Source organism: Stomoxys calcitrans, chromosome 4 (assembly GCF_963082655.1).
Source record: "Stomoxys calcitrans chromosome 4, idStoCalc2.1, whole genome shotgun sequence".
Taxonomy (NCBI): domain Eukaryota; kingdom Metazoa; phylum Arthropoda; class Insecta; order Diptera; family Muscidae; genus Stomoxys; species Stomoxys calcitrans.
This window is the reverse complement of record NC_081555.1, coordinates 26,941,998-26,965,280: the sequence shown is the minus strand read 5'-3', so window position 1 is coordinate 26,965,280 and position 23,283 is coordinate 26,941,998. Positions and strand designations below refer to the sequence as shown.

The 23,283-nt window shown below is 38.0% G+C and overlaps 1 protein-coding gene across 1 annotated transcript in view; it reads left to right on the top strand.

Annotated features, from left to right (window-relative positions):
• The window catches only part of LOC106091352 (uncharacterized), a 129,560-nt gene that overhangs the window by 95,542 nt on the left and 10,735 nt on the right, over positions 1-23,283 (top strand). Inside the window, exons 2-3 of the mRNA XM_059368135.1 lie at positions 15,443-16,127; positions 20,968-21,300. Coding sequence (XP_059224118.1) covers positions 15,996-16,127; positions 20,968-21,300 — 465 coding nt within the window. The 5' untranslated portion in view covers positions 15,443-15,995. The remainder of the gene's footprint in view (positions 1-15,442; positions 16,128-20,967; positions 21,301-23,283) is intronic.

Here is a 23,283-nt window from a genome sequence, read left to right as displayed (position 1 = left end):
TCGAAGATCCGAAAGCACCCCTGGATTTGAAATTCCACGAGGAATCATTTGGTCGAAGCGTTTTCTCAAAATTTTCACTTTGATATTTTTTTGCACTTTTCGAGGAAGGGGTTAGCCCATCAAAATTTTCAATTTTCGAAGCCCCCAGATTTTTTGAGTTGAGGACACAGAATTAAAGTTCGTGGTGTGAAAATATAAATTAAACCAATCCCCAGTCTGTTTCTCCGAAAAACAAGCTCAAAATCATAGTTTTACTTTGCTGAAGTTCGAAAAATCCACGCAAGTTCGAAACTGCTGTAGCTCCCTCATATTTGCGAATTTCGAAGATCCGAAAGCACCCCTGGATTTGAAATTCCACGAGGAATCATTTGGTCGAAACGTTTTCTCAAAATTTTCACTTTGATATTTTTTTGCATTTTTCGAGCAAGGGGTTAGCCCATCAAAATTTTTAATTTTCGAAGCTCCTACATTTTTCGAGTTGAGGACACAGAATTAAGGTTCGTGGCGTGAAAATACAAATTAAACCAATTCCCAGTCTGTTTCTCCGAAAAACAAGCTCAAAATCATTGTTTTACTGTGCTGAAGTTCGAAAATCCATGTGAGTTCGAAATTGCTGTAGCTCCCTCATATTTGCGAATTTCGAAGATCCGAAAGCACCCCTGGATTTGAAATTCCACGAGGAATCATTTGGTCGAAACGTTTTCTCAAAATTTTCACTTTGAAATTTTTTTGCATTTTTCGAGTAAGGGGTTAGCCCATCAAAATTTTTAATTTTCGAAGCCCCTACATTTTTCGAGTTGAGGACACAGAATTAAAGTTCGTGGTGTGAAAATATAAATTAAACCAATCCCCAGTCTGTTTCTCCGAAAAACAAGCTCAAAATCATAGTTTTACTTTGCTGAAGTTCGAAAAATCCACGCAAGTTCGAAACTGCTGTAGCTCCCTCATATTTGCGAATTTCGAAGATCCGAAAGCACCCCTGAATTTGAAATTCCACGAGGAATCATTTGGTCGAAACGTTTTCTCAAAATTTTCACTTTGATATTTTTTTGCATTTTTCGAGCAAGGGGTTAGCCCATCAAAATTTTTAATTTTCGAAGCCCCTACATTTTTCGAGTTGAGGACACAGAATTAAGGTTCGTGGCGTGAAAATACAAATTGACCCAATCCCCAGTCTGTTTCTCCGAAAAACAAGCTCAAAATCATTGTTTTACTGTGCTGAAGTTCGAAAATCCATGTGAGTTCGAAACTGGTGTAGCTCCCTCATATTTGCGAGTTTCGAAGATCCAAAAGCACCCCTGGATTTGAAATTCCACGAGGAATCATTTGGTCGAAACGTTTTCTCAAAATTTTCACTTTGATATTTTTTTGCATTTTTCGAGCAAGGGGTTAGCCCATCAAAATTTTTAATTTTCGCAGCCCCAACAATTTTCGAGTTGAGGACACAGAATTAAGGTTCGTGGCGTGAAAATACAAATTAACCCAATCCCCAGTCTGTTTCTTCGAAAAACAAGCTCAAAAGCATAGCTTTATTGTGCTGAAGTTCGACAAATCCATGCGAGTTCGAAATTGCTGTAGCTCCCTCATATTTGCGAATTTCGAAGATCCGAAAGCACCCCTGGATTTGAAATTCCACGAGGAATCATTTAGTCGAAACGTTTTCTCAAAATTTTCACTTTGATATTTTTTTGCATTTTTCGAGCAAGGGGTTAGCCCATCAAAATTTTTAATTTTCGAAGCCCCTAAATTTTTCGAGTTGAGGACACAGAATTAAGGTTCGTGGCGTGAAAATACAAATTAAACCAATCCCCAGTCTGTTTCTCCGAAAAACAAGCTCATAAGCATAGCTTTATTGTGCTGAAGTTCGAAAAATCCATGCGAGTTCGAAACTGGTGTAGCTCCCTCATATTTGCGAATTTCGAAGATCCGAAAGCACCCCTGGATTTGAAATTCCACGAGGAATCATTTGGTCGAAACGTTTTCTCAAAATTTTCACTTTGATATTTTTTTGCATTTTTCGAGCAAGGGGTTAGCCCATCAAAATTTTCAATTTTCGAAGCCCCTACATTTTTCGAGTTGAGAATTAAGGTTCGTGGCGTGAAAATACAAATTAACCCAATCCCCAGTCTGTTTCTCCGAAAAACAAGCTCAAAAGCATAGTTTTATTGTGCTGAAGTTCGAAAAATCCATGCGAGTTAGAAATTGCTGTAGCTCCCTCATATTTGCGAATTTCGAAGATCCGAAAGCACCCCTGGATTTGAAATTCCACGAGGAATCATTTGGTCGAAACGTTTTCTCAAAATTTTCACTTTGATATTTTTTTGCATTTTTCGAGCAAGAAGTTAGCCCATCAAAATTTTTAATTTTCGAAGCCCCTACATTTTTCGAGTTGAGGACACAGAATTAAGGTTCGTGGAGTGAAAATACAAATTAAACCAATCCTCAGTCTGTTTCTCCGAAAAACAAGCTCGAAATCATTGTTTTACTGTGCTGAAGGTCGAAAATCCATGTGAGTTCGAAACTGGTGTAGCTCCCTCATGTTTGCGAATTTCGAAGATCCGAAAGCACCCCTGGATTTGAAATTCCACGAGGAATCATTGGTCGAAACGTTTTCTCAAAATTTTCACTTTGATATTTTTTTGCATTTTTCGAGCAAGGGGTTAGCCCATCAAAATTTTCAATTTTCGAAGCCCCAAAATTTTTTGAGTTGAGGACACAGAATTAAGGTTCGTGGCGTGAAAATACAAATTAACCCAATTCCCAGTCTGTTTCTCCGAAAAACAAGCTCAAAATCATAGTTTTATAGTACTGAAGTTCGAAAAATCCATGCGAGTTCGAAACTGGTGTAGCCCCCTCATATTTGCGAGTTTCGAAGATCCGAAAGCACCCCTGGATTTGAAATTCCACGAGGAATCATTTGGTCGAAACGTTTTTTCAAAATGTTCACTTTGATATTTTTTTGCATTTTTCGAGCAAGGGGTAAGCCCATCAAAATTTTCAATTTTCGAAGCCCCTACATTTTTCGAGTTGAGGACACAGAATTAATGTTCGTGGCGTGAAAATACAAATTGACCCAATCCCCAGTCTGTTTCTCCGAAAAACAAGCTCAAAATCATAGTTTTATTGTGTTGAAGTTCGAAAAATCCATGCGAGTTCGAAACTGGTGTAGCTCCCTCATATTTGCGAGTTTCGAAGATCCGAAAGCACCCCTGGATTTGAAATTCCACGAGGAATCATTTGGTCGAAACGTTTTCTCAAAATGTTCACTTTGATATTTTTTTGCATTTTTCGAGCAAGGGGTAAGCCCATCAAAATTTTCAATTTTCGAAGCCCCTACATTTTTCGAGTTGAGGACACAGAATTAAGGTTCGTGGCGTGAAAATACAAATTAAACCAATCCCCAGTCTGTTTCTCTGGAAAACAAGCTCAAAATCATAGCTTTACTATGCTGAAGTTCGAAAAAATCCACGCAAGTTCGAAACTGCTGTAGCTCCGTCATATTTGCGAATTTCGAAGATCTGAAAGCACCCCTGGATTTGAAATTCCACGAGGAATCATTTGGTCGAAACGTTTTCTCAAAATTTTCACTTTGATATTTTTTTGCATTTTTCGAGCAAGGGGTAAGCCTATCAAAATTTTCAATTTTCGAAGCCCCTACATTTTTCGAGTTGAGGACACAGAATTAAGGTTCGTGGCGTGAAAATACAAATTAAACCAATCCCCAGTCTGTTTCTCCGAAAAACAAGCTCAAAAGCATAGCTTTATTGTGCTGAAGTTCGAAAAATCCATGCGAGTTCGAAACTGGTGTAGCTCCTTCATATTTGCGAATTTCGAAGATCCGAAAGCACCCCTGGATTTTAAATTCCACGAGGAATCATTTGGTCGAAACGTTTTCTCAAAATTTTCACTTTGATATTTTTTTGCATTTTTCGAGCAAGGGGTAAGCCTATCAAAATTTTCAATTTTCGAAGCCCCTACATTTTTCGAGTTGAGGACACAGAATTAAGGTTCGTGGCGTGAAAATACAAATTAAACCAATCCCCAGTCTGTTTCTCCGAAAAACAAGCTCAAAAGCATAGCTTTATTGTGCTGAAGTTCGAAAAATCCATGCGAGTTCGAAACTGGTGTAGCTCCTTCATATTTGCGAATTTCGAAGATCCGAAAGCACCCCTGGATTTTAAATTCCACGAGGAATCATTTGGTCGAAACGTTTTCTCAAAATTTTCACTTTGATATTTTTTTGCATTTTTCGAGCAAGGCGTTAGCCCATCAAAATTTTAAATTTTCGAAGCCCCTACATTTTTCGAGTTGAGGACACAGAATTAAGGTTCGTGGCGTGAAAATACAAATTAACCCAATCCCCAGTCTGTTTCTCCGAAAAACAAGCTCAAAAGCATAGTTTTATTGTGCTGAAGTTCGAAAAATCCATGCGAGTTCGAAATTGCTGTAGCTCCCTCATATTTGCGAATTTCGAAGATCCGAAAGCACCCCTGGATTTGAAATTCCACGAGGAATCATTTGGTCGAAACGTTTTCTCAAAATTTTCACTTTGATATTTTTTGCATTTTTCGAGCAAGGGGTTAGCCCATCAAAATTTTCAATTTTCGAAGCCCCTACATTTTTCGAGTTGAGGACACAGAATTAAGGTTCGTGGCGTGAAAATACAAATTGACCCAATCCCCAGTCTGTTTCTCCGAAAAACAAGCTCAAAATCATTGTTTTATTGTGCTGAAGTTCGAAAAATCCATGTGGGTTCGAAATTGCTGTAGCTCCCTCATATTTGCGAATTTCGAAGATCCGAAAGCACCCCTGGATTTGAAATTCCACGAGGAATCATTTGGTCGAAACGTTTTCTCAAAATTTTCACTTTGATATTTTTTTGCACTTTTCGAGCAAGGGGTTAGCCCATCAAAATTTTCAATTTTCGAAGCCCCTACATTTTTCGAGTTGAGGACACAGAATTAAGGTTCGTGGCGTGAAAATACAAATTAAACCAATCCCCAGTCTGTTTCTCCGAAAAACAAGCTCAAAAGCATAGCTTTATTGTGCTGAAGTTCGAAAAATCCATGCGAGTTCGAAACTGGTGTAGCTCCTTCATATTTGCGAATTTCGAAGATCCGAAAGCACCCCTGGATTTGAAATTCCACGAGGAATCATTTGGTCGAAACGTTTTCTCAAAATTTTCACTTTGATATTTTTTTGCACTTTTCGAGCAAGGGGTTAGCCCATCAAAATTTTCAATTTTCGAAGCCCCTACATTTTTCGAGTTGAGGACACAGAATTAAGGTTCGTGGCGTGAAAATACAAATTAAACCAATCCCCAGTCTGTTTCTCCGAAAAACAAGCTCAAAATCATTGTTTTACTGTGCTGAATTTCGAAAATCCATGTGAGTTCGAAACTGGTGTAGCTCCCTCATATTTGCGAGTTTCGAAGATCCAAAAGCACCCCTGGATTTGAAATTCCACGAGGAATCATTTGGTCGAAACGTTTTCTCAAAATTTTCACTTTGATATTTTTTTGCATTTTTCGAGCAAGGGGTAAGCCCATCAAAATTTTCAATTTTCGAAGCCCCTACATTTTTCGAGTTGAGGACACAGAATTAAGGTTCGTGGCGTGAAAATACAAATTAAACCAATCCCCAGTCTGTTTCTCCGAAAAACAAGCTCAAAATCATTGTTTCGAAGATTCAAAAGCACCCCTGGATTTGGATTTAAATTCCACGAGGAAAAATTTTTCTCAAAATTTTCACTTTGATATTTTTTTGCATTTTTCGAGCAAGGGGTTAGCCCATCAAAATTTTCAATTTTCGAAGCCCCTACATTTTTCGAGTTGAGGACACAGAATTAAGGTTCGTGGCGTGAAAATACAAATTAAACCAATCCCCAGTCTGTTTCTCCGAAAAACAAGCTCAAAAGCATAGCTTTATTGTGCTAAAGTTCGAAAAATCCATGTGAGTTCGAAACTGGTGTAGCTCCCTCATATTTGCGAATTTCGAAGATCCGAAAGCACCCCTGGATTTGAAATTCCACGAGGAATCATTTGGTCGAAACGTTTTCTCAAAATTTTCACTTTGATATTTTTTTGCATTTTTCGAGCAAGGGGTAAGCCTATCAAAATTTTCAATTTTCGAAGCCCCTACATTTTTCGAGTTGAGGACACAGAATTAAGGTTCGTGGCGTGAAAATACAAATTGACCCAATCCCCAGTCTGTTTCTCCGAAAAACAAGCTCAAAATCATTGTTTTATTGTGCTGAAGTTCGAAAAATCCATGCGGGTTCGAAATTGCTGTAGCTCCCTCATATTTGCGAATTTCGAAGATCCGAAAGCACCCCTGGATTTGAAATTCCACGAGGAATTATTTGGTCGAAACGTTTTCTCAAAATTTTCACTTTGATATTTTTTTGCATTTTTCGAGCAAGGGGTAAGCCTATCAAAATTTTCAATTTTCGAAGCCCCTACATTTTTCGAGTTGAGGACACAGAATTAAGGTTCGTGGCGTGAAAATACAAATTAAACCAATCCCCAGTCTGTTTCTCCGAAAAACAAGCTCAAAAGCATAGCTTTATTGTGCTGAAGTTCGAAAAATCCATGCGAGTTCGAAACTGGTGTAGCTCCCTCATATTTGCGAATTTCGAAGATCCTAAAGCACCCCTGGATTTGAAATTCCACGAGGAATCATTTGGTCGAAACGTTTTCTCAAAATTTTCACTTTGATATTTTTTTGCATTTTTCGAGCAAGGGGTTAGCCCATCAAAATTTTTAATTTTCGCAGCCCCAACAATTTTCGGGTTGAGGACACAGAATTAAGGTTCGTGGCGTGAAAATACAAATTAAACCAATCCCCAGTCTGTTTCTCCGAAAAACAAGCTCAAAATCATTGTTTTACTGTGCTGAATTTCGAAAATCCATGTGAGTTCGAAACTGGTGTAGCTCCCTCATATTTGCGAGTTTCGAAGATCCAAAAGCACCCCTGGATTTGAAATTCCACGAGGAATCATTTGGTCGAAACGTTTTCTCAAAATTTTCACTTTGATATTTTTTTGCATTTTTCGAGCAAGGGGTTAGCCCATCAAAATTTTTAATTTTCGCAGCCCCAACAATTTTCGGGTTGAGGACACAGAATTAAGGTTCGTGGCGTGAAAATACAAATTAAACCAATCCCCAGTCTGTTTCTCCGAAAAACAAGCTCAAAAGCATAGCTTTATTGTGCTGAAGTTCGAAAAATCCATGCGAGTTCGAAACTGGTGTAGCTCCCTCATATTTGCGAATTTCGAAGATCCTAAAGCACCCCTGGATTTGAAATTCCACGAGGAATCATTTGGTCGAAACGTTTTCTCAAAATTTTCACTTTGATATTTTTTTGCATTTTTCGAGCAAGGGGTAAGCCCATCAAAATTTTCATTTTTCGAAGCCCCTACATTTTTCGAGTTGAGGACACAGAATTAAGGTTCGTGGCGTGAAAATACAAATTGACCCAATCCCCAGTCTGTTTCTCCGAAAAACAAGCTCAAAATCATTGTTTTATTGTGCTGAAGTTCGAAAAATCCATGCTGGTTCGAAATTGCTGTAGCTCCCTCATATTTGCGAATTTCGAAGATCCGAAAGCACCCCTGGATTTGAAAATTCACGAGGAATCATTTGGTCGAAACGTTTTCTCAAAATGTTCACTTTGATATTTTTTGCATTTTTCGAGCAAGGGGTAAGCCTATCAAAATTTTCAATTTTCGAAGCCCCTACATTTTTCGAGTTGAGGACACAGAATTAAGGTTCGTGGCGTGAAAATACAAATTGAACCAATCCCCAGTCTGTTTCTCCGAAAAACAAGCTCAAAATCATTGTTTTATTGTGCTGAAGTTCGAAAAATCCATGCTGGTTCGAAATTGCTGTAGCTCCCTCATATTTGCGAATTTCGAAGATCCGAAAGCACCCCTGGATTTGAAAATTCACGAGGAATCATTTGGTCGAAACGTTTTCTCAAAATGTTCACTTTGATATTTTTTTGCATTTTTCGAGCAAGGGGTAAGCCCATCAAAATTTTCATTTTTCGAAGCCCCTACATTTTTCGAGTTGAGGACACAGAATTAAGGTTCGTGGCGTGAAAATACAAATTAAACCAATCCCCAGTCTGTTTCTCCGAAAAACAAGCTCAAAATCATTGTTTTACTGTGCTGAATTTCGAAAATCCATGTGAGTTCGAAACTGGTGTAGCTCCCTCATATTTGCGAGTTTCGAAGATCCAAAAGCACCCCTGGATTTGAAATTCCACGAGGAATCATTTGGTCGAAACGTTTTCTCAAAATTTTCACTTTGATATTTTTTTGCATTTTTCGAGCAAGGGGTTAGCCCATCAAAATTTTTAATTTTCGCAGCCCCAACAATTTTCGGGTTGAGGACACAGAATTAAGGTTCGTGGCGTGAAAATACAAATTAACCCAATCCCCAGTCTGTTTCTTCGAAAAACAAGCTCAAAAGCATAGCTTTATTGTGCTGAAGTTCGACAAATCCATGCGAGTTCGAAATTGCTGTAGCTCCCTCATATTTGCGAATTTCGAAGATCCGAAAGCACCCCTGGATTTGAAATTCCACGAGGAATCATTTGGTCGAAACGTTTTCTCAAAATTTTCACTTTGATATTTTTTTGCACTTTTCGAGCAGCCCATCAAAATTATCAATTTTCGAAGCCCCTACATTTTTCGAGTTGAGGACACAGAATTAAGGTTCGTGGCGTGAAAATACAAATTGACCCAATCCCCAGTCTGTTTCTCCGAAAAACAAGCTCAAAATCATTGTTTTATTGTGCTGAAGTTCGAAAAATCCATGCGGGTTCGAAATTGCTGTAGCTCCCTCATATTTGCGAATTTCGAAGATCCGAAAGCACCCCTGGATTTGAAATTCCACGAGGAATCATTTGGTCGAAACGTTTTCTCAAAATTTTCACTTTGATATTTTTTTGCATTTTTCGAGCAAGGGGTAAGCCTATCAAAATTATCAATTTTCGAAGCCCCTACATTTTTCGAGTTGAGGACACAGAATTAAGGTTCGTGGCGTGAAAATACAAATTGACCCAATCCCCAGTCTGTTTCTCCGAAAAACAAGCTCAAAATCATTGTTTTATTGTGCTGAAGTTCGAAAAATCCATGCGGGTTCGAAATTGCTGTAGCTCCCTCATATTTGCGAATTTCGAAGATCCGAAAGCACCCCTGGATTTGAAATTCCACGAGGAATCATTTGGTCGAAACGTTTTCTCAAAATTTTCACTTTGATATTTTTTTGCATTTTTCGAGCAAGGGGTAAGCCTATCAAAATTTTCAATTTTCGAAGCCCCTACATTTTTCGAGTTGAGGACACAGAATTAAGGTTCGTGGCGTGAAAATACAAATTGACCCAATCCCCAGTCTGTTTCTCCGAAAAACAAGCTCAAAAGCATAGTTTTATTGTGCTGAAGTTCGAAAAATCCATGCGAGTTCGAAATTGCTGTAGCTCCCTCATATTTGCGAATTTCGAAGATCCGAAAGCACCCCTGTATTTGAAATTCCACGAGGAATCATTTGGTCGAAACGTTTTCTCAAAATTTTCACTTTGATATTTTTTTGCATTTTTCGAGCAAGGGGTAAGCCCATCAAAATTTTCATTTTTCGAAGCCCCTACATTTTTCGAGTTGAGGACACAGAATTAAGGTTCGTGGCTTGAAAATACAAATTGACCCAATCCCCAGTCTGTTTCTCCGAAAAACAAGCTCAAAATCATTGTTTTATTGTGCTGAAGTTCGAAAAATCCATGCGGGTTCGAAATTGCTGTAGCTCCCTCATATTTGCGAATTTCGAAGATCCGAAAGCACCCCTGGATTTGAAATTCCACGAGGAATCATTTGGTCGAAACGTTTTCTCAAAATGTTCACTTTGATATTTTTTTGCATTTTTCGAGCAAGGGGTAAGCCTATCAAAATTTTCAATTTTCGAAGCCCCTACATTTTTCGAGTTGAGGACACAGAATTAAGGTTCGTGGCGTGAAAATACAAATTAAACCAATCCCCAGTCTGTTTCTCCGAAAAACAAGCTCAAAATCATTGTTTTACTGTGCTGAATTTCGAAAATCCATGTGAGTTCGAAACTGGTGTAGCTCCCTCATATTTGCGAGTTTCGAAGATCCAAAAGCACCCCTGGATTTGAAATTCCACGAGGAATCATTTGGTCGAAACGTTTTCTCAAAATTTTCACTTTGATATTTTTTTGCATTTTTCGAGCAAGGGGTTAGCCCATCAAAATTTTTAATTTTCGCAGCCCCAACAATTTTCGGGTTGAGGACACAGAATTAAGGTTCGTGGCGTGAAAATACAAATTAACCCAATCCCCAGTCTGTTTCTTCGAAAAACAAGCTCAAAAGCATAGCTTTATTGTGCTGAAGTTCGACAAATCCATGCGAGTTCGAAATTGCTGTAGCTCCCTCATATTTGCGAATTTCGAAGATCCGAAAGCACCCCTGGATTTGAAATTCCACGAGGAATCATTTGGTCGAAACGTTTTCTCAAAATGTTCACTTTGATATTTTTTTGCATTTTTCGAGCAAGGGGTAAGCCTATCAAAATTTTCAATTTTCGAAGCCCCTACATTTTTCGAGTTGAGGACACAGAATTAAGGTTCGTGGCGTGAAAATACAAATTAAACCAATCCCCAGTCTGTTTCTCCGAAAAACAAGATCAAAATCATTGTTTTACTGTGCTGAAGTTCGAAAATCCATGTGATTTCGAAACTGGTGTAGCTCCTTCATATTTGCGAATTTCGAAGATCCGAAAGCACCCCTGGATTTGAAATTCCACGAGGAATCATTTGGTCGAAACGTTTTCTCAAAATTTTCACTTTGATATTTTTTTGCATTTTTCGAGCAAGGGGTTAACCCATCAAAATTTTCAATTTTCGAAGCCCCAACATTTTTTGAGTTCAGGACACAGAATTAAGGTTCGTGGCGTGAAAATACAAATTAAACCAATCCCCAGTTTGGTTCTCCGAAAAACAAGCTCAAAATCATAGTTTTATTGTGCTGAAGTTCGAAAAATCCATGCGAGTTCGAAACTGCTGTAGCTCCCTCATATTTGCGAATTTCGAAGATTCGAAAGCATTGCAGGATTTCTTCAGTAGTTTAATCTCCTTAATACTTCATTCAAGCTTATGATTGACTTGATTCAAGCATCATTAGTATTTGATTAAAACCCCCAAATTCCAAAAATAAAAACGCAATAAGCCATACATTTGTAATAATAGTTTTATTTATAAATACAAGTTCATTTCCTTAACATAATTTAATAAAAGTGGGGAAAATAGAAAGCTGTGGAAAAAGAATGAAATGAAAAAAAAAAGAAAAAGAGAAAAATTTAAAGCTGAAAATATGGGAGAAAAATTTAGAAAACAGAAAAAAGAGAGAGCATTAGTAAAAATTTTTAAAAAATGGGAGAAAAAACAGATAAAATAGATATAGAATTTTAAAAAGAACTCCTAAAAAAATGTTTCAAGCTTGGAGGATAAATAGGAAAATTGGAAAAAATTTAAGAAATAGCTCTAAAAAATAGAACAATAAAAAAATAAAGAAGAAGCCTGTGAAAAAATAGTAAAAAATGTGAAAACGTGTTGGGTGCCCACCAATATGGATATATTGGGTTGCCCAAAAAGTAATTGCGGATTTATCATATAGTCGGAGTTGACAAATTTTTTCACAGCTTGTGACTCTGTAATTGCATTCTTTCTTCTGTCAGTTATCAGCTGTTACTTTTAGCTTGCTTTAGAAAAAAAGTGTAAAAAGGGAATATGTGATTAAAGTTCATTCTAAGATGTATTAAAAATGCATTTACTTTCTTTTAAAAAATCCGCAATTACTTTTTGGGCAACCCAATATTAGTCATACCATTTTATTAAAACTCCACTACCATACCTATAGTTATATCTTAATAGGGGTTGGTCTGGATCTTATTTGATTAAAGTCCCGAGAACTCTTATACAAGTCTCAGTATCAGCGTTATCAAGCAATAAATCCTGATTAAGACCCAAAATTGGACAATTGGTCTATATGGCAGCTATATCTAAATATACTCTGATCTGTATCATATTCTGGTAGGATGACGGGAGACTTAATACAAGTCACTGTGTCAAATTCCAGCGAAATCGGATAATAAATTCGTCTTTTACGGGATTTAGATACTACGTCGGCAGATCGGTCCATATGGTAGCTATATCTAAATATATTCCGATCAGAACCATATTTGATTCGGAGGCTTAAAACAACTTACCAATTCAAATTTGAGCGAAATCGGATAATAAATAAAGCTTTCATGGGTTTCAGACCCTTATTTGGCAGATCGGTCTATATGGCAGCTATATTCAAATATGGTCCGATCAGAACCATATTTAGGTCGGCACTCTTAAAAAAACTCATTGTTTCAAATTTTAACAAAATCGGGTAATAAATGCAGCTTTTATGGGCTTCTGACCCTTAAACGACAGATCGGTATATATGGCAGCTATATATATAAACAGGGTTCGATCTGATCAATATTTGAGTCGGATGTCGGAAGGCTTAAAAAAACTCACTGTTTAAAATTTCAGCATTTCTATGTTTCAGACCCTTATTCGGCAGATCGGTCTACATGGCAGCTATGAAAAGAAGGTATAATTTGGCCCGTTCTAAAACTATCACTGCCTGCAGCCAAGAAACGTATCCGTGCCAAACTTCAGCTCAATATCCTAATTTTTTAATGTTGTAGCGTGATTACAACATACGCACGGACAGACGGACAGACACACCCACATCGTTAAATCGCCTTAGAATTTTAAACAATCGAAAACATATATACTTTGTAGGGTCGGAAATAGATATTTCGATGTGTTGTAAATGGAATGACTAAATGAATAAACCCCCTATCCTATGGTGACGGGTGTTTAAAAATAAAACAATTAATATTTTGTTTGTTTCTCTTTCGAGACGAGCTCAGTGATCGGAGATTTTTCTTTGCAAATGGAAAAGGAAATCCATAGAACGCAACACACACCAAACACTATGTGAAGCATTTCGTAATTTGGTGTAGAATTACCCATCAGCAATATCTCCACAGGTTTCGGCGATATTCGACTTTTATATTTTTTTGTAATTTTGGCCGAGACCTGCTTCGGATTTTTGTAAAAAATTCGGGCTGAATTAATTTTTAGTTTTTTAAGGACACTTTCAAAATTCAAAAAGAATTACAGATATATCTTTATTCGTTTTTTTAGAAACACGATCTAGCTAGCACTTCAGCACTACCATTCCATTTTCTCCCACTGAAATACGGTTGTCAACCACAAAAAAAAACGGATCCTAAATTTTAGTTTCGGCGGGCAGGTACATGGTAGCGTTGTTTTCCAAAAGCCTGCCATGGCTGATCGTAGAATCGGAAGAATTCAATAAATTGAAAGACCCAAGGACCGTCCCATGACACGGCAAGATCTGGTTGAGACCTCAGTTATTATGTACAATGTTCAGTGGTCGTGCTATGCATTTTACAAAATCCAAGCTGATTCTCAGCACATGAAATTCTTCAACGACTCTCAGGGAGTAATGCCTCGAGCTTTTCATATCGAAAGCCTTCGATATGCCAACGCCACTAAAATCGACCCATGGCACGACTTGAAACCTCGGCTAATATGTGTATGAAATGTGTTCAGTACCTGTATATTCTCCAACAAGGCTCTAGCCCCTTAACTATTGGCCAGAGAAGGAAATGGAAGGTTTCAGTATTGATATCATTCTGTCGATTTTGTTTGGGATCGGGAACTGTAAGATTGCCCAACGATCCAACAAAATCAAGAACCATAGCCAGATACGTGACTCGCAGCACAATTAACTTTTTGGAGTATCAATGTAGAGTTTTCGTCGTGGCCTAGGCCCTTGGGTGATTTATCGCTGCGAATAATGTTTGTAATTTTGTTCATTGAATATGGTTCTGATGATTGTCCATCGCCTAGGAGAACACGGATCCTCATCCTAACGCTCTCAGGATTCTCAAATTGAAGGTTAAGCAACCGGTCGCATATCTTCGACTCAGTCAGTGTTACATGACTTGACAGTAGACCGCAGCTTACTAATACCGACATTTAAGCTTCGGTGATTCAAGTGCTCTAGACAGGAATTCCTTTTATAATCGTCGACGAATCAAATGATTTCAGGATTCAACTCACTGATTATAGGGTCATTTGGATTGGAGCAACGAGTCCCATCACAGCTCTTGGTGCATGGTTTGGTCAGCTATCATCGTCCTGTATAGTTTTACCAATTTTTCGGGGATACCAAACTCAGACCTAGATTAAATAGTTTTTAATCTATAGGCTTGTCAAAAGCACTTTTGTAGTAAAAAAAAGATGGTATGTGCATATTCGAAGAATACTACCTTTATCTCTTACCACAATTTCTTCTTGTCTTCGCCAAAGGATGTGGCCCTATTAAAGCTATCGGTTAGATGTTTTATTTATTGGTAAAATTTCCGGTCTTCATTCCGACTCTTGAACTTCACGATTCGCTCATTGTCACGTCTTTTCCTTTATATCTTGCTTCTGAGGAAAAAATGTTTTTCGAGTCTGGCGGGTATCTACTGACTGCAGGATTGCTCTGTATGCCGCATTATGGGCTTCAACAGCATTTCGACCCTAGTGGCCGTACCATAGGATCCTTGTGGGAGACTTTTCGCACCCAAGTACGACTCATCATCTCTCTCATTTGTTACAGGGCAGTAATATCTTTGAAATAAACTCAAACACCAGTGATCCTCATTCACTATGTATAAAATTTCTTGTTTTTAAAACAAATGACCTTAAGATTTATCATCATTCCTTTTCAGATCTAAACCCTTTGCCTCATATAATGAATGTGGCACATTCATCAGTTTAAGTGGGATTTACTCATAGCCCGCCCTACAGATTTGATGTAAATTATCATTAATTTCGCAAATATTCCCACGCTGCCCCCATTACTTAGTTTTGCTGCTAATTCTTCCTTCGCATAGATGATGACCTAAATGTCTAATTAATAACATTATTTCGCATGAAATGAAGAATAATACGATTGTTATTACCAACATCCAAAGTTTGTTCAACAAAACTTTTTCCATGCTCTTGCTCATGCTCAAGTTGAATGTTATCTAATGCTCCTCTGGTTCTGGTATTTAACCTTTAAATCCCTTGAGATACTCAAACTCTTTGGTTTGCCTGGCAAATGCAAATCAAAGGCTAGGGACCCAGCTGCACAGTCAGCTACAAATGACTGCTGTCACTTTTAATTATGGAAATGTTTACTACGCCGCCATTACTGCTCCAGAGAAGGAGAAGAAGAGGGAGCAGCAACATCAGCGGCCCATCAGAATGGCTTGTTAACAATTCATGATCCTCATCATTTATTTTTCCTTTGTTATCAATTTCTTTGCAGGATTATTTGGTGTCATTAGAGGTACAAGATTACAACAGAGATGTGCTGTTAGTTTTTAACATCACCAAAGCCATAGCCATCGTTGCCATCGTCGCCATCGTCATCATCAACATCATTATCCCTCGCTGTTCTCGCAAGACCCCTACTAGCAAGCAACACCAGAAATGGGATTTTAAACACAATGCTTGGCAGCTCCTAATTACCACTTTTCTTTTGCCTGGCCGCCGTATGGAGCTACACCCGCAATAGCAAATTGAGACCAATAGCAAGTGAAAGATGAAAAGGACGTCTGGCAAATATGGTCAGCTGTCAAAAACATCAACGGCAACACAGTTACAGCATGGAACATCAATGTTATTATTCATCACCCTAAATTGGGGTTCTTTGTGTCCCTTATTGCGGTGTGGTAAACTCGTTGCTTTTTAAAGTGTCCCTATTTGTTGAACACTTTAGACTTGTCTCTGTTTGAACTCCTTTTGAACACCAAAGGACTTTGGCAACATTGTTGCCAACAACCCAACATCAAAGCAGACAAAACAAAATCTTTGGCAACATGGGCAGTCTACCTAATCTACATGAGCTGGAGCAACTTGAGCGCAAACGCGAAAAACGGCGTGAGCGTGAAATGCGAGAACAATTGGCACGTGAGGCCAGTCGTGAAAGAGAACGAATGCAGCATAGAAAGGTAAGTTAAGAGATTTGTTTTTTCAAAAGTTATAGACAATAGGGTGGTTATTGTTACGCACATACAATAGAGTGACCTCAAGAAATTTGGTCCTGAAAGTTGGTATCAATTTCGTGGTCTTTTCCCCAATATCTTCCATTTGAGCTTCATATTGCCATGATCGGTAAATTTGTACGATTTAAGGGTGTAGGGGTCGGTCCCCCAAACACTTAGTCCTGTAAAAATATATGCATCGTGTTCTACTCTCAAATATAATTAGTTTGAACCCGATATTGCCATTGGTTTAGGGGTGTCGGGTATATTGGATGAGTCGTTCCCCAATCACTTGGCCCCAAAAAAGGAAATCAAATTCGTTTTCTAATCTCAAATACCTTTCATTTGAGCCCCTTATTGCAATCATCAGCAACTAGGGCCGCCGGTTTGAGGGCTTTGGGGAGGTGGTGTTTAGGGGGTTGGGGAGGCCATTTCGGTGACTTGATCCTGAAAATATATATCAGATTCGAATTCTACTCTTAAATATCTTTTATTGAGCCGCATATTGCTATGGTCGGTAAATTTGTCCTCTTTGGGGAGGCCCAATGAAATTTTTTTTTTATCGAATGTTGATGCTCTGCTACCGAAGAAATTTCATTTGAGCCACAGATTGCTATGATCACTAAATTTGTCCTCTTTCGGCGTTGTTTTGAGGGTGTGGCGGATACCCAAAACACTTAACTCCAAATTTGAATATCAGATTCGTTTTCCACTACCTTTCATTTGAGTCCCACATTGTCGTGATTGGTCTTTAAATATTTTTGGTGGGTTATCTCATAATCAAAGCTTCTCTGATCATCGTTATATTAGTTTCAGACTTGGAGAAAATACTGCAGAAATGATCCCTAGGCTAAACAGCAGAAAGGAGGATTGGGATAAATTTCGGCACAAATTCTGCACGTTTATCCCTTCTAGACCAGAAAAGGAAGTGGTAATTGCGGAGCAAATAAACATAGCGGTCAAGTGGATTGCGAAGGCCCTGAATGACTCGCTTCTGTCAGCATGTCCTAGTGCCAAGCCAAGGGACAAACAGCGACCGCTATGGTGGACCCCAGAGCTGGCTGGTCTATGGGAGGACTGCAGAAAAACTCTTCAACAGAGCAATAGCCGCAAGAGCACCACCGATTGGGACATCTATAAGGCTTAGATAAGAAAATATAAGGGCGAGCTGAGAAAGGTTCAGAACAAATCCTGGGTAGAATTCTGCAGCTCCATGGAGGATAAATCTGAGGCCTCTAGACTAAGGAAAATTCTGTCCTCGAGAACTATTACGGTGGAGTATATTGAGAAGTCAGAGAATGTAGGGACAATGTGTAGTGAGGAGACACTAGAACTACTCCGTTCCCTGGAAATTCTCCAACGTGGCGCCAAAAGAGGTTGTCCCTGAAATGCATTCGTCGGAGGCTATAGGGAAATTGTGTCTGAGCCGAAAATCCTTTGGGCGATAAAAAGTTTCGACTCCTTTAAGTCGTCAGGCCCTGATGATGTATCACCGGCTGAATTACAAGCTGTGCCTGATAGACTGGATTATTAGGGAGATATACTCTGCTTGTATCAGAATGTCATATATAACTGTGGGATGGAGGGACATAAAGGTCATATTCACTCCGAAAGCAGGCAACCCCTACCACACGAAGGCGAAAGATTTTCGTCCTATTAGTTTGTCATCCTTTATGCTGAAAATTGAAGAGATGTTGATAGAAACATACCTTAGGGCAAAGATCCCTGGAGATCGCCTGTCGCAGCAGCAGCATGCATATAGTAAAGGCAAATCCACTGAAACAGCCATTAACAACCTAGTCGGCTATATTTCGTTGACAAGGAATGTACAATGGTAGCATTTCTTGACATTGAAGGTACTTTCAATAATGTAAAACCGACGTCAATCATGAAGGAGGTGGAGTTTCTAGGCATCAACTCTACCGTAAGAAAGTCTAGTAATAACTAACTTACTTAAAGATGCATTACAGCAGGCTTGGGATTTGTGGATCTAAAAAGATGGACCAGCAAAGGTGCCTTCTATACTTTGGAATATAGCCACTAACAATATATTATTGTCTCTGGAAGAAAAAGGTGTAAAAGTAGTCGCGTATGCTGATGACGTGGCAATTGCGATTAGGGGAAAGTTTCCCAGCGCTCTAAGAGATATACTTCAGCAAGCTTTACGTGCAACACCGAAGTGGGCTACCGCAGTGGTCTAGGTATAAATCCGTGCCTACTGCGGACCCTGTCTCCTTGGGGTGTAAGAATGTTCCATTTACAGAAAGCTCAAAATACCTGGGTGTTTTGTTGGACAGGAAATTGAACTTTAAATCCAACATTTTGGAAAGGGTAAGCAAGGCCACTCTTGCCCTATACACATGCAAGAGAGCCATTGGCAAACGTTGGGGGTTTAGACTGCGTGTCAAGCATTGGGTATATACTGCAGTTGTCAGACCTATAATTCTACATGGTGTTGTGGTCTGGTGGACGGCGCTTCAAAAGTCCACCTACTGCTCAATACTTTAGCGGATCCAAAGGATGGATTGTTTGTGCATCACAGCCGCACTGAGGACGACAAGATCTGATGCACTGAATTAAATGCTACATCATATGCCTTTGGACATGGTGGCTGGACAAATTGCAGCGACCACTGCCGTGAGGGAGCTTTATCATTGGTCATGTGGCGGCTACGGACACTGTGTTATCCTTGATACAATGTCCGACGTTCCTGGCAGTGTGGATTACAACCTTCCTGAGCAGCTTTTTGATAAAAAGTACTGTACCACTATTCCTGATAGAACCGATTGGAACTACGATATCCCTGGTAATAGAAGTTACATAGACTTTTATACGGATGGTTCCAAACTAAATGACCAGGTTGGTTTTGGGGTGTACTTTTAAGATCTTGAACTGGTCATATTTAAAAGGTTACCCGACTACTGTAGTGTATATCAAGCGAAGCTCCTTGCAATTAAGGAAGTGATTGAATGGCTAAGATATTGACATAAATATCTTCTCAGACAGCCAGGCAGCCATTAAATCCCTGGAGAATGTATTTCTGAACACAAAAACCACCCTCGACCGTCGCAGATCTCTCAAGAAGATAGCTAAACAGTTCAAAATTCACTTGTTCGGGGTGCCGGGCCACAGAGATATCCCATTCCATGGATGCTAGAATCTGTGGGTATGCCTCTAGCGACATATATCCTAAGTCTTCGGAATCAAGCCTGAAAGGGAAAGAATGATAAAAGGTCACAAAGACGAGGCTGTGAGAATTCCAAAACACTGTGGCCTAATCTAGACTTGAAGAACAGACGTCTCAGTCATTGGGTCCGTCATGACAGGTAACTGTCTAATCGGAAAACATGCTGATGCACTGAAGTTTGCCAGCAACGACTCTTGCAGAAGCTGTGAGGACATCGAACAAGAAGAGACTAAAGAACGCCTTAAGTGTGTGTGTCCCGCACTAGCAGTCAGAAGGAGTTCCACTTTAGGTTCTCATTTCTTTGAGAATCTGTCTGATTTAGTGGATGTGAACATTCGCAAGTTGTTGGGATCTTTAAAGCGATCTGGATGTTTCAACGGTAGGAACTAGAAGGCATCTTCCTTCTTCTGTTTCTTTGGTATCACAATGGACGAAAACGTCTAAGTGAGTCTGATGGCAGACTGCCACTTAAACCTAGCCTAACCTAACTTCGCTTTGCATCCGAGATCTGGTGTCTCTGAAAATTAGGGTAAGGGGGAGGGTTCAAATCTTGGCGAGACCATCAGAAAAAATTTTTCAATGTTGGTTTTCCCCTCCTAATGCTTTCAACATTTGTGAGGTACTATGGCATGTAAAACTTCTCTCCAAGAGGTGTTGCACTGCGGCACGCCGTTCGGATTCGGCTATAAAAAGGAGGCCCTTTATCATTGAGCTTAAACTTGAATCGGACTGCACTCATTGATATGTGAGAAGTTTGCCTCTGTTGCTTAGTGGAATGTTCATGGGCAAAATTTGCAATTTTGGGAGGGAAAACAATCACATCTGTTTTTTTCCTCATGACCTTAAGACAGATTATAAACCACAATATTATTAACAAAAAGGTCAAAAAATATTTCATCAGATTTTTTTTATTTTTATTTTTTTTTAGAAAATTTTGTCAACATTTTTGTTTAGGAAAAATTTTTCAATATTTTATTTTATATAAAATTTTGCTATTTTTTTTTAAGAAAATTTTGTAAAAATTTTTTTCTACAATATAAAAAGTTGTGCAACAAATTTATTTTTATTGGAAATTTTGACAAAATTTAATTTTTTTTAACAACAATTTTGTGAAAATTTTTTTATTAAAATTTTTTTGAAATTTTAATTTTTAAAACTTTTGGTCAAAAATTTTTTTTTTTACAAAATTTTGTCAAAATTTAATTAAAAGTTTTTAATTTTTACAAAATTTTATCCAAAATTTTGTCACAATTTTATATCTACAGAAATCGTTTTCAAAGTATAATTTTTTACAGAAAATGTTGTCAAATTTTTTTAAACAAAATTTTGTCAAAATTTTATGAGAATTTTATTATTACAAAAAAATTTTGTAATTTTTTTTTAAATTTTGTCAATTTTTGTATTTATACAAATTTGGTCAAAATTTTAATACTATAGAAAACTTTGTCAAAATTTAATATTTATGGAAAATTTTGTCACAATTTTATTTCTGTAGAAAATTTTTTCTAAATTTCATTTTTCACAAAAAATTTAGCAAAATTTTATTTTTAAATTTTCTATAGAAAATTGTTCGGTATTTCTCTTTAATCATTCTTTGTGTGCTCTCTCTCTTTTTTTCAGCACTCGTCATACAATCCATATCTAATGGCCGGATTAGGTATGGGTGGCGGCATGGCCCCCTATAATACAGCAACAGCAACTGGTGGCACAGTGGCTGGAGCTGCCACGGCAACCTCGGGTGGGGGCTTGCCGGTGGGTGGTGCAACTTTGCTTAACTACGGTCTAATGGGAGGTGTGGGTGGTGGTGCTGCTGCTGCAGCAGCATTGGGCCATAAACACCATGGACACCAACATCCACATCATTATCGTCATTCATTGACAAACAGGCATCGGGTGCTGCGTACACGTAGTTCGGGTGCAACGCACAACATTTGGGATGATCAAGTACTGGAGGTGAGTATTGCGAGGGTTTTACGATTGATGGCTCGGGCGGTGTTCCTTTGGTAATGTGGGGGCGAAATTGGGATTAAGGACATTTTATTATACGGCCATGTTGTTCTGTGCTGTTTCTGTTGTGTTAAGGGCTACAACGTAATATTTTTATGAATGAGAAGAAAAAATGTTTGAAAACAAACAGACACAAGGTTGGGTCATAAACGTCACAACACTATGACTGTGAAACGACCGACTAGGGGGGTCAATGAAATGGAAAAATCAGAGATAACGAAGTAAATACACCTACGCTTCAGAAAATAATTACAATTCCAATGACAGTGATTTTCATGAAATTGGAAAGCCAAAAATATGATATTTTAACGAAGAGGAAAAAATCAAATTGTGAAGGGAAAAAAATCAACAGTTTTATATGGTGCAGTGATTCAAAAAGTTCAAGGGTTTCCTTGAACTTTTTCATTGTGATGTGAGCTAAAAATAGAAAAAAATATGGAATTCTAAAAATGTAGTCTGGACATCGAAAGAAGAGTTAAATGGTAAAGTGAGAGCTTATCATAGGAGAATAGAAACTTTTCTGGCAATTTTTAAAAAATTTTCCATAGAACTAAACATTTTGAAAAAATTTTCTATAAAAATAAAATTTTGCCTTTACATATGACTTTGTTTGTTTGTTACGAATAGACTCAAAACACGGCTGAACCGATTTTCATGAAATTTTCACAGATGGTCGAGTTTAGCCACCCGGTAAAATAGAGTACTTCATTTTGTGATATCCGCGAGGGGCCGCCCCCTCCCCTAACCATATTTTTCAAACAGGCTAGATCCCGGAGATGGGTGCATCACCTTATGGTAACCCCAAAACACAAAATTGGTATAAAGCTTTGGGGTTAAATAACCGGGGGGACGCCCCACATTGGTTCAAGAGTGGCCGAAATTCATTTTTTTCATGTTCGCCGATTTGGATAATTTTTTGGTATTTTGTTGTCAGATAGTTGAATATTATGATTCCGTAATATTAGGCTGATATATTTAGTATTTCTTTGGACAGACACGCTCCAAGTTCATATATGTTCGCTTGTTTAAAATGGCATGCAAATTTACTGTATATTCAATCTTTTGGTACAATCACAGTAAACTTATCATTTGACTTTGTTGTATATTTTCGTAAATGGCAATTGTCATAGATGAGATTTGCATTAAAAAAAGTTGGAAAAAGTGCCACATAAAAAATTTCGTAGAACAAAATATAAACAACATCAAAATTTCAATGTTCATCAACTTCAGTGGACTGCATGTTTTTAGCGCTGTGGAGCGCTGTTTAACGAAAGACGTCAAATTACAGCTTGAAGTCTCAGCTAAAAGCTAAAAAAAAATTCAGCTGCTCATACCTGCTCCTTTCCAAAAGAAACAGTAAAAACTATAAAGTGATAAAGTAAGAAAACGTGAATTTTCGTTCATGCTTGTTGTTGTTGTTGCCATAATTCTTTACTGTTAACAACAATAGAAGATCAAGCGATAGACTATTAGGTGCTGTGTTATCATTCATTTATTATGTTGTTGCATGCAATAACAACTACACATTATGTCTTGCTCTCTTTATTGCACAAAATCTTTTCCGTTAGAGCTTAATAAGTAATACATTAAGTACCAACAACAATATACAGTTTCTGATTTAAATTTCTGCTTTTGGGTATACATTTCTAATATTATTGATATGCTAATTGACATTACATTGGCAAGTGCAGTGATAAGATAATGAAGATGTAATGCATAACCTTTTATTGTCTTCAGACCCATTTATAAATAGATTTCGCTCAAAGCTGCAAATCAAAAAATTGGAGTACGATAATGATGTTAAAAAATTATTAAAAGACTATGCTTAATTTATTTATTCATGTTTTTTCTATGGGAGGTGGCCGTAAAAGTGGGCGGATCAGGTATATATTTTCAGGAGCCCATTCTACAATTATAATAATTACTTTT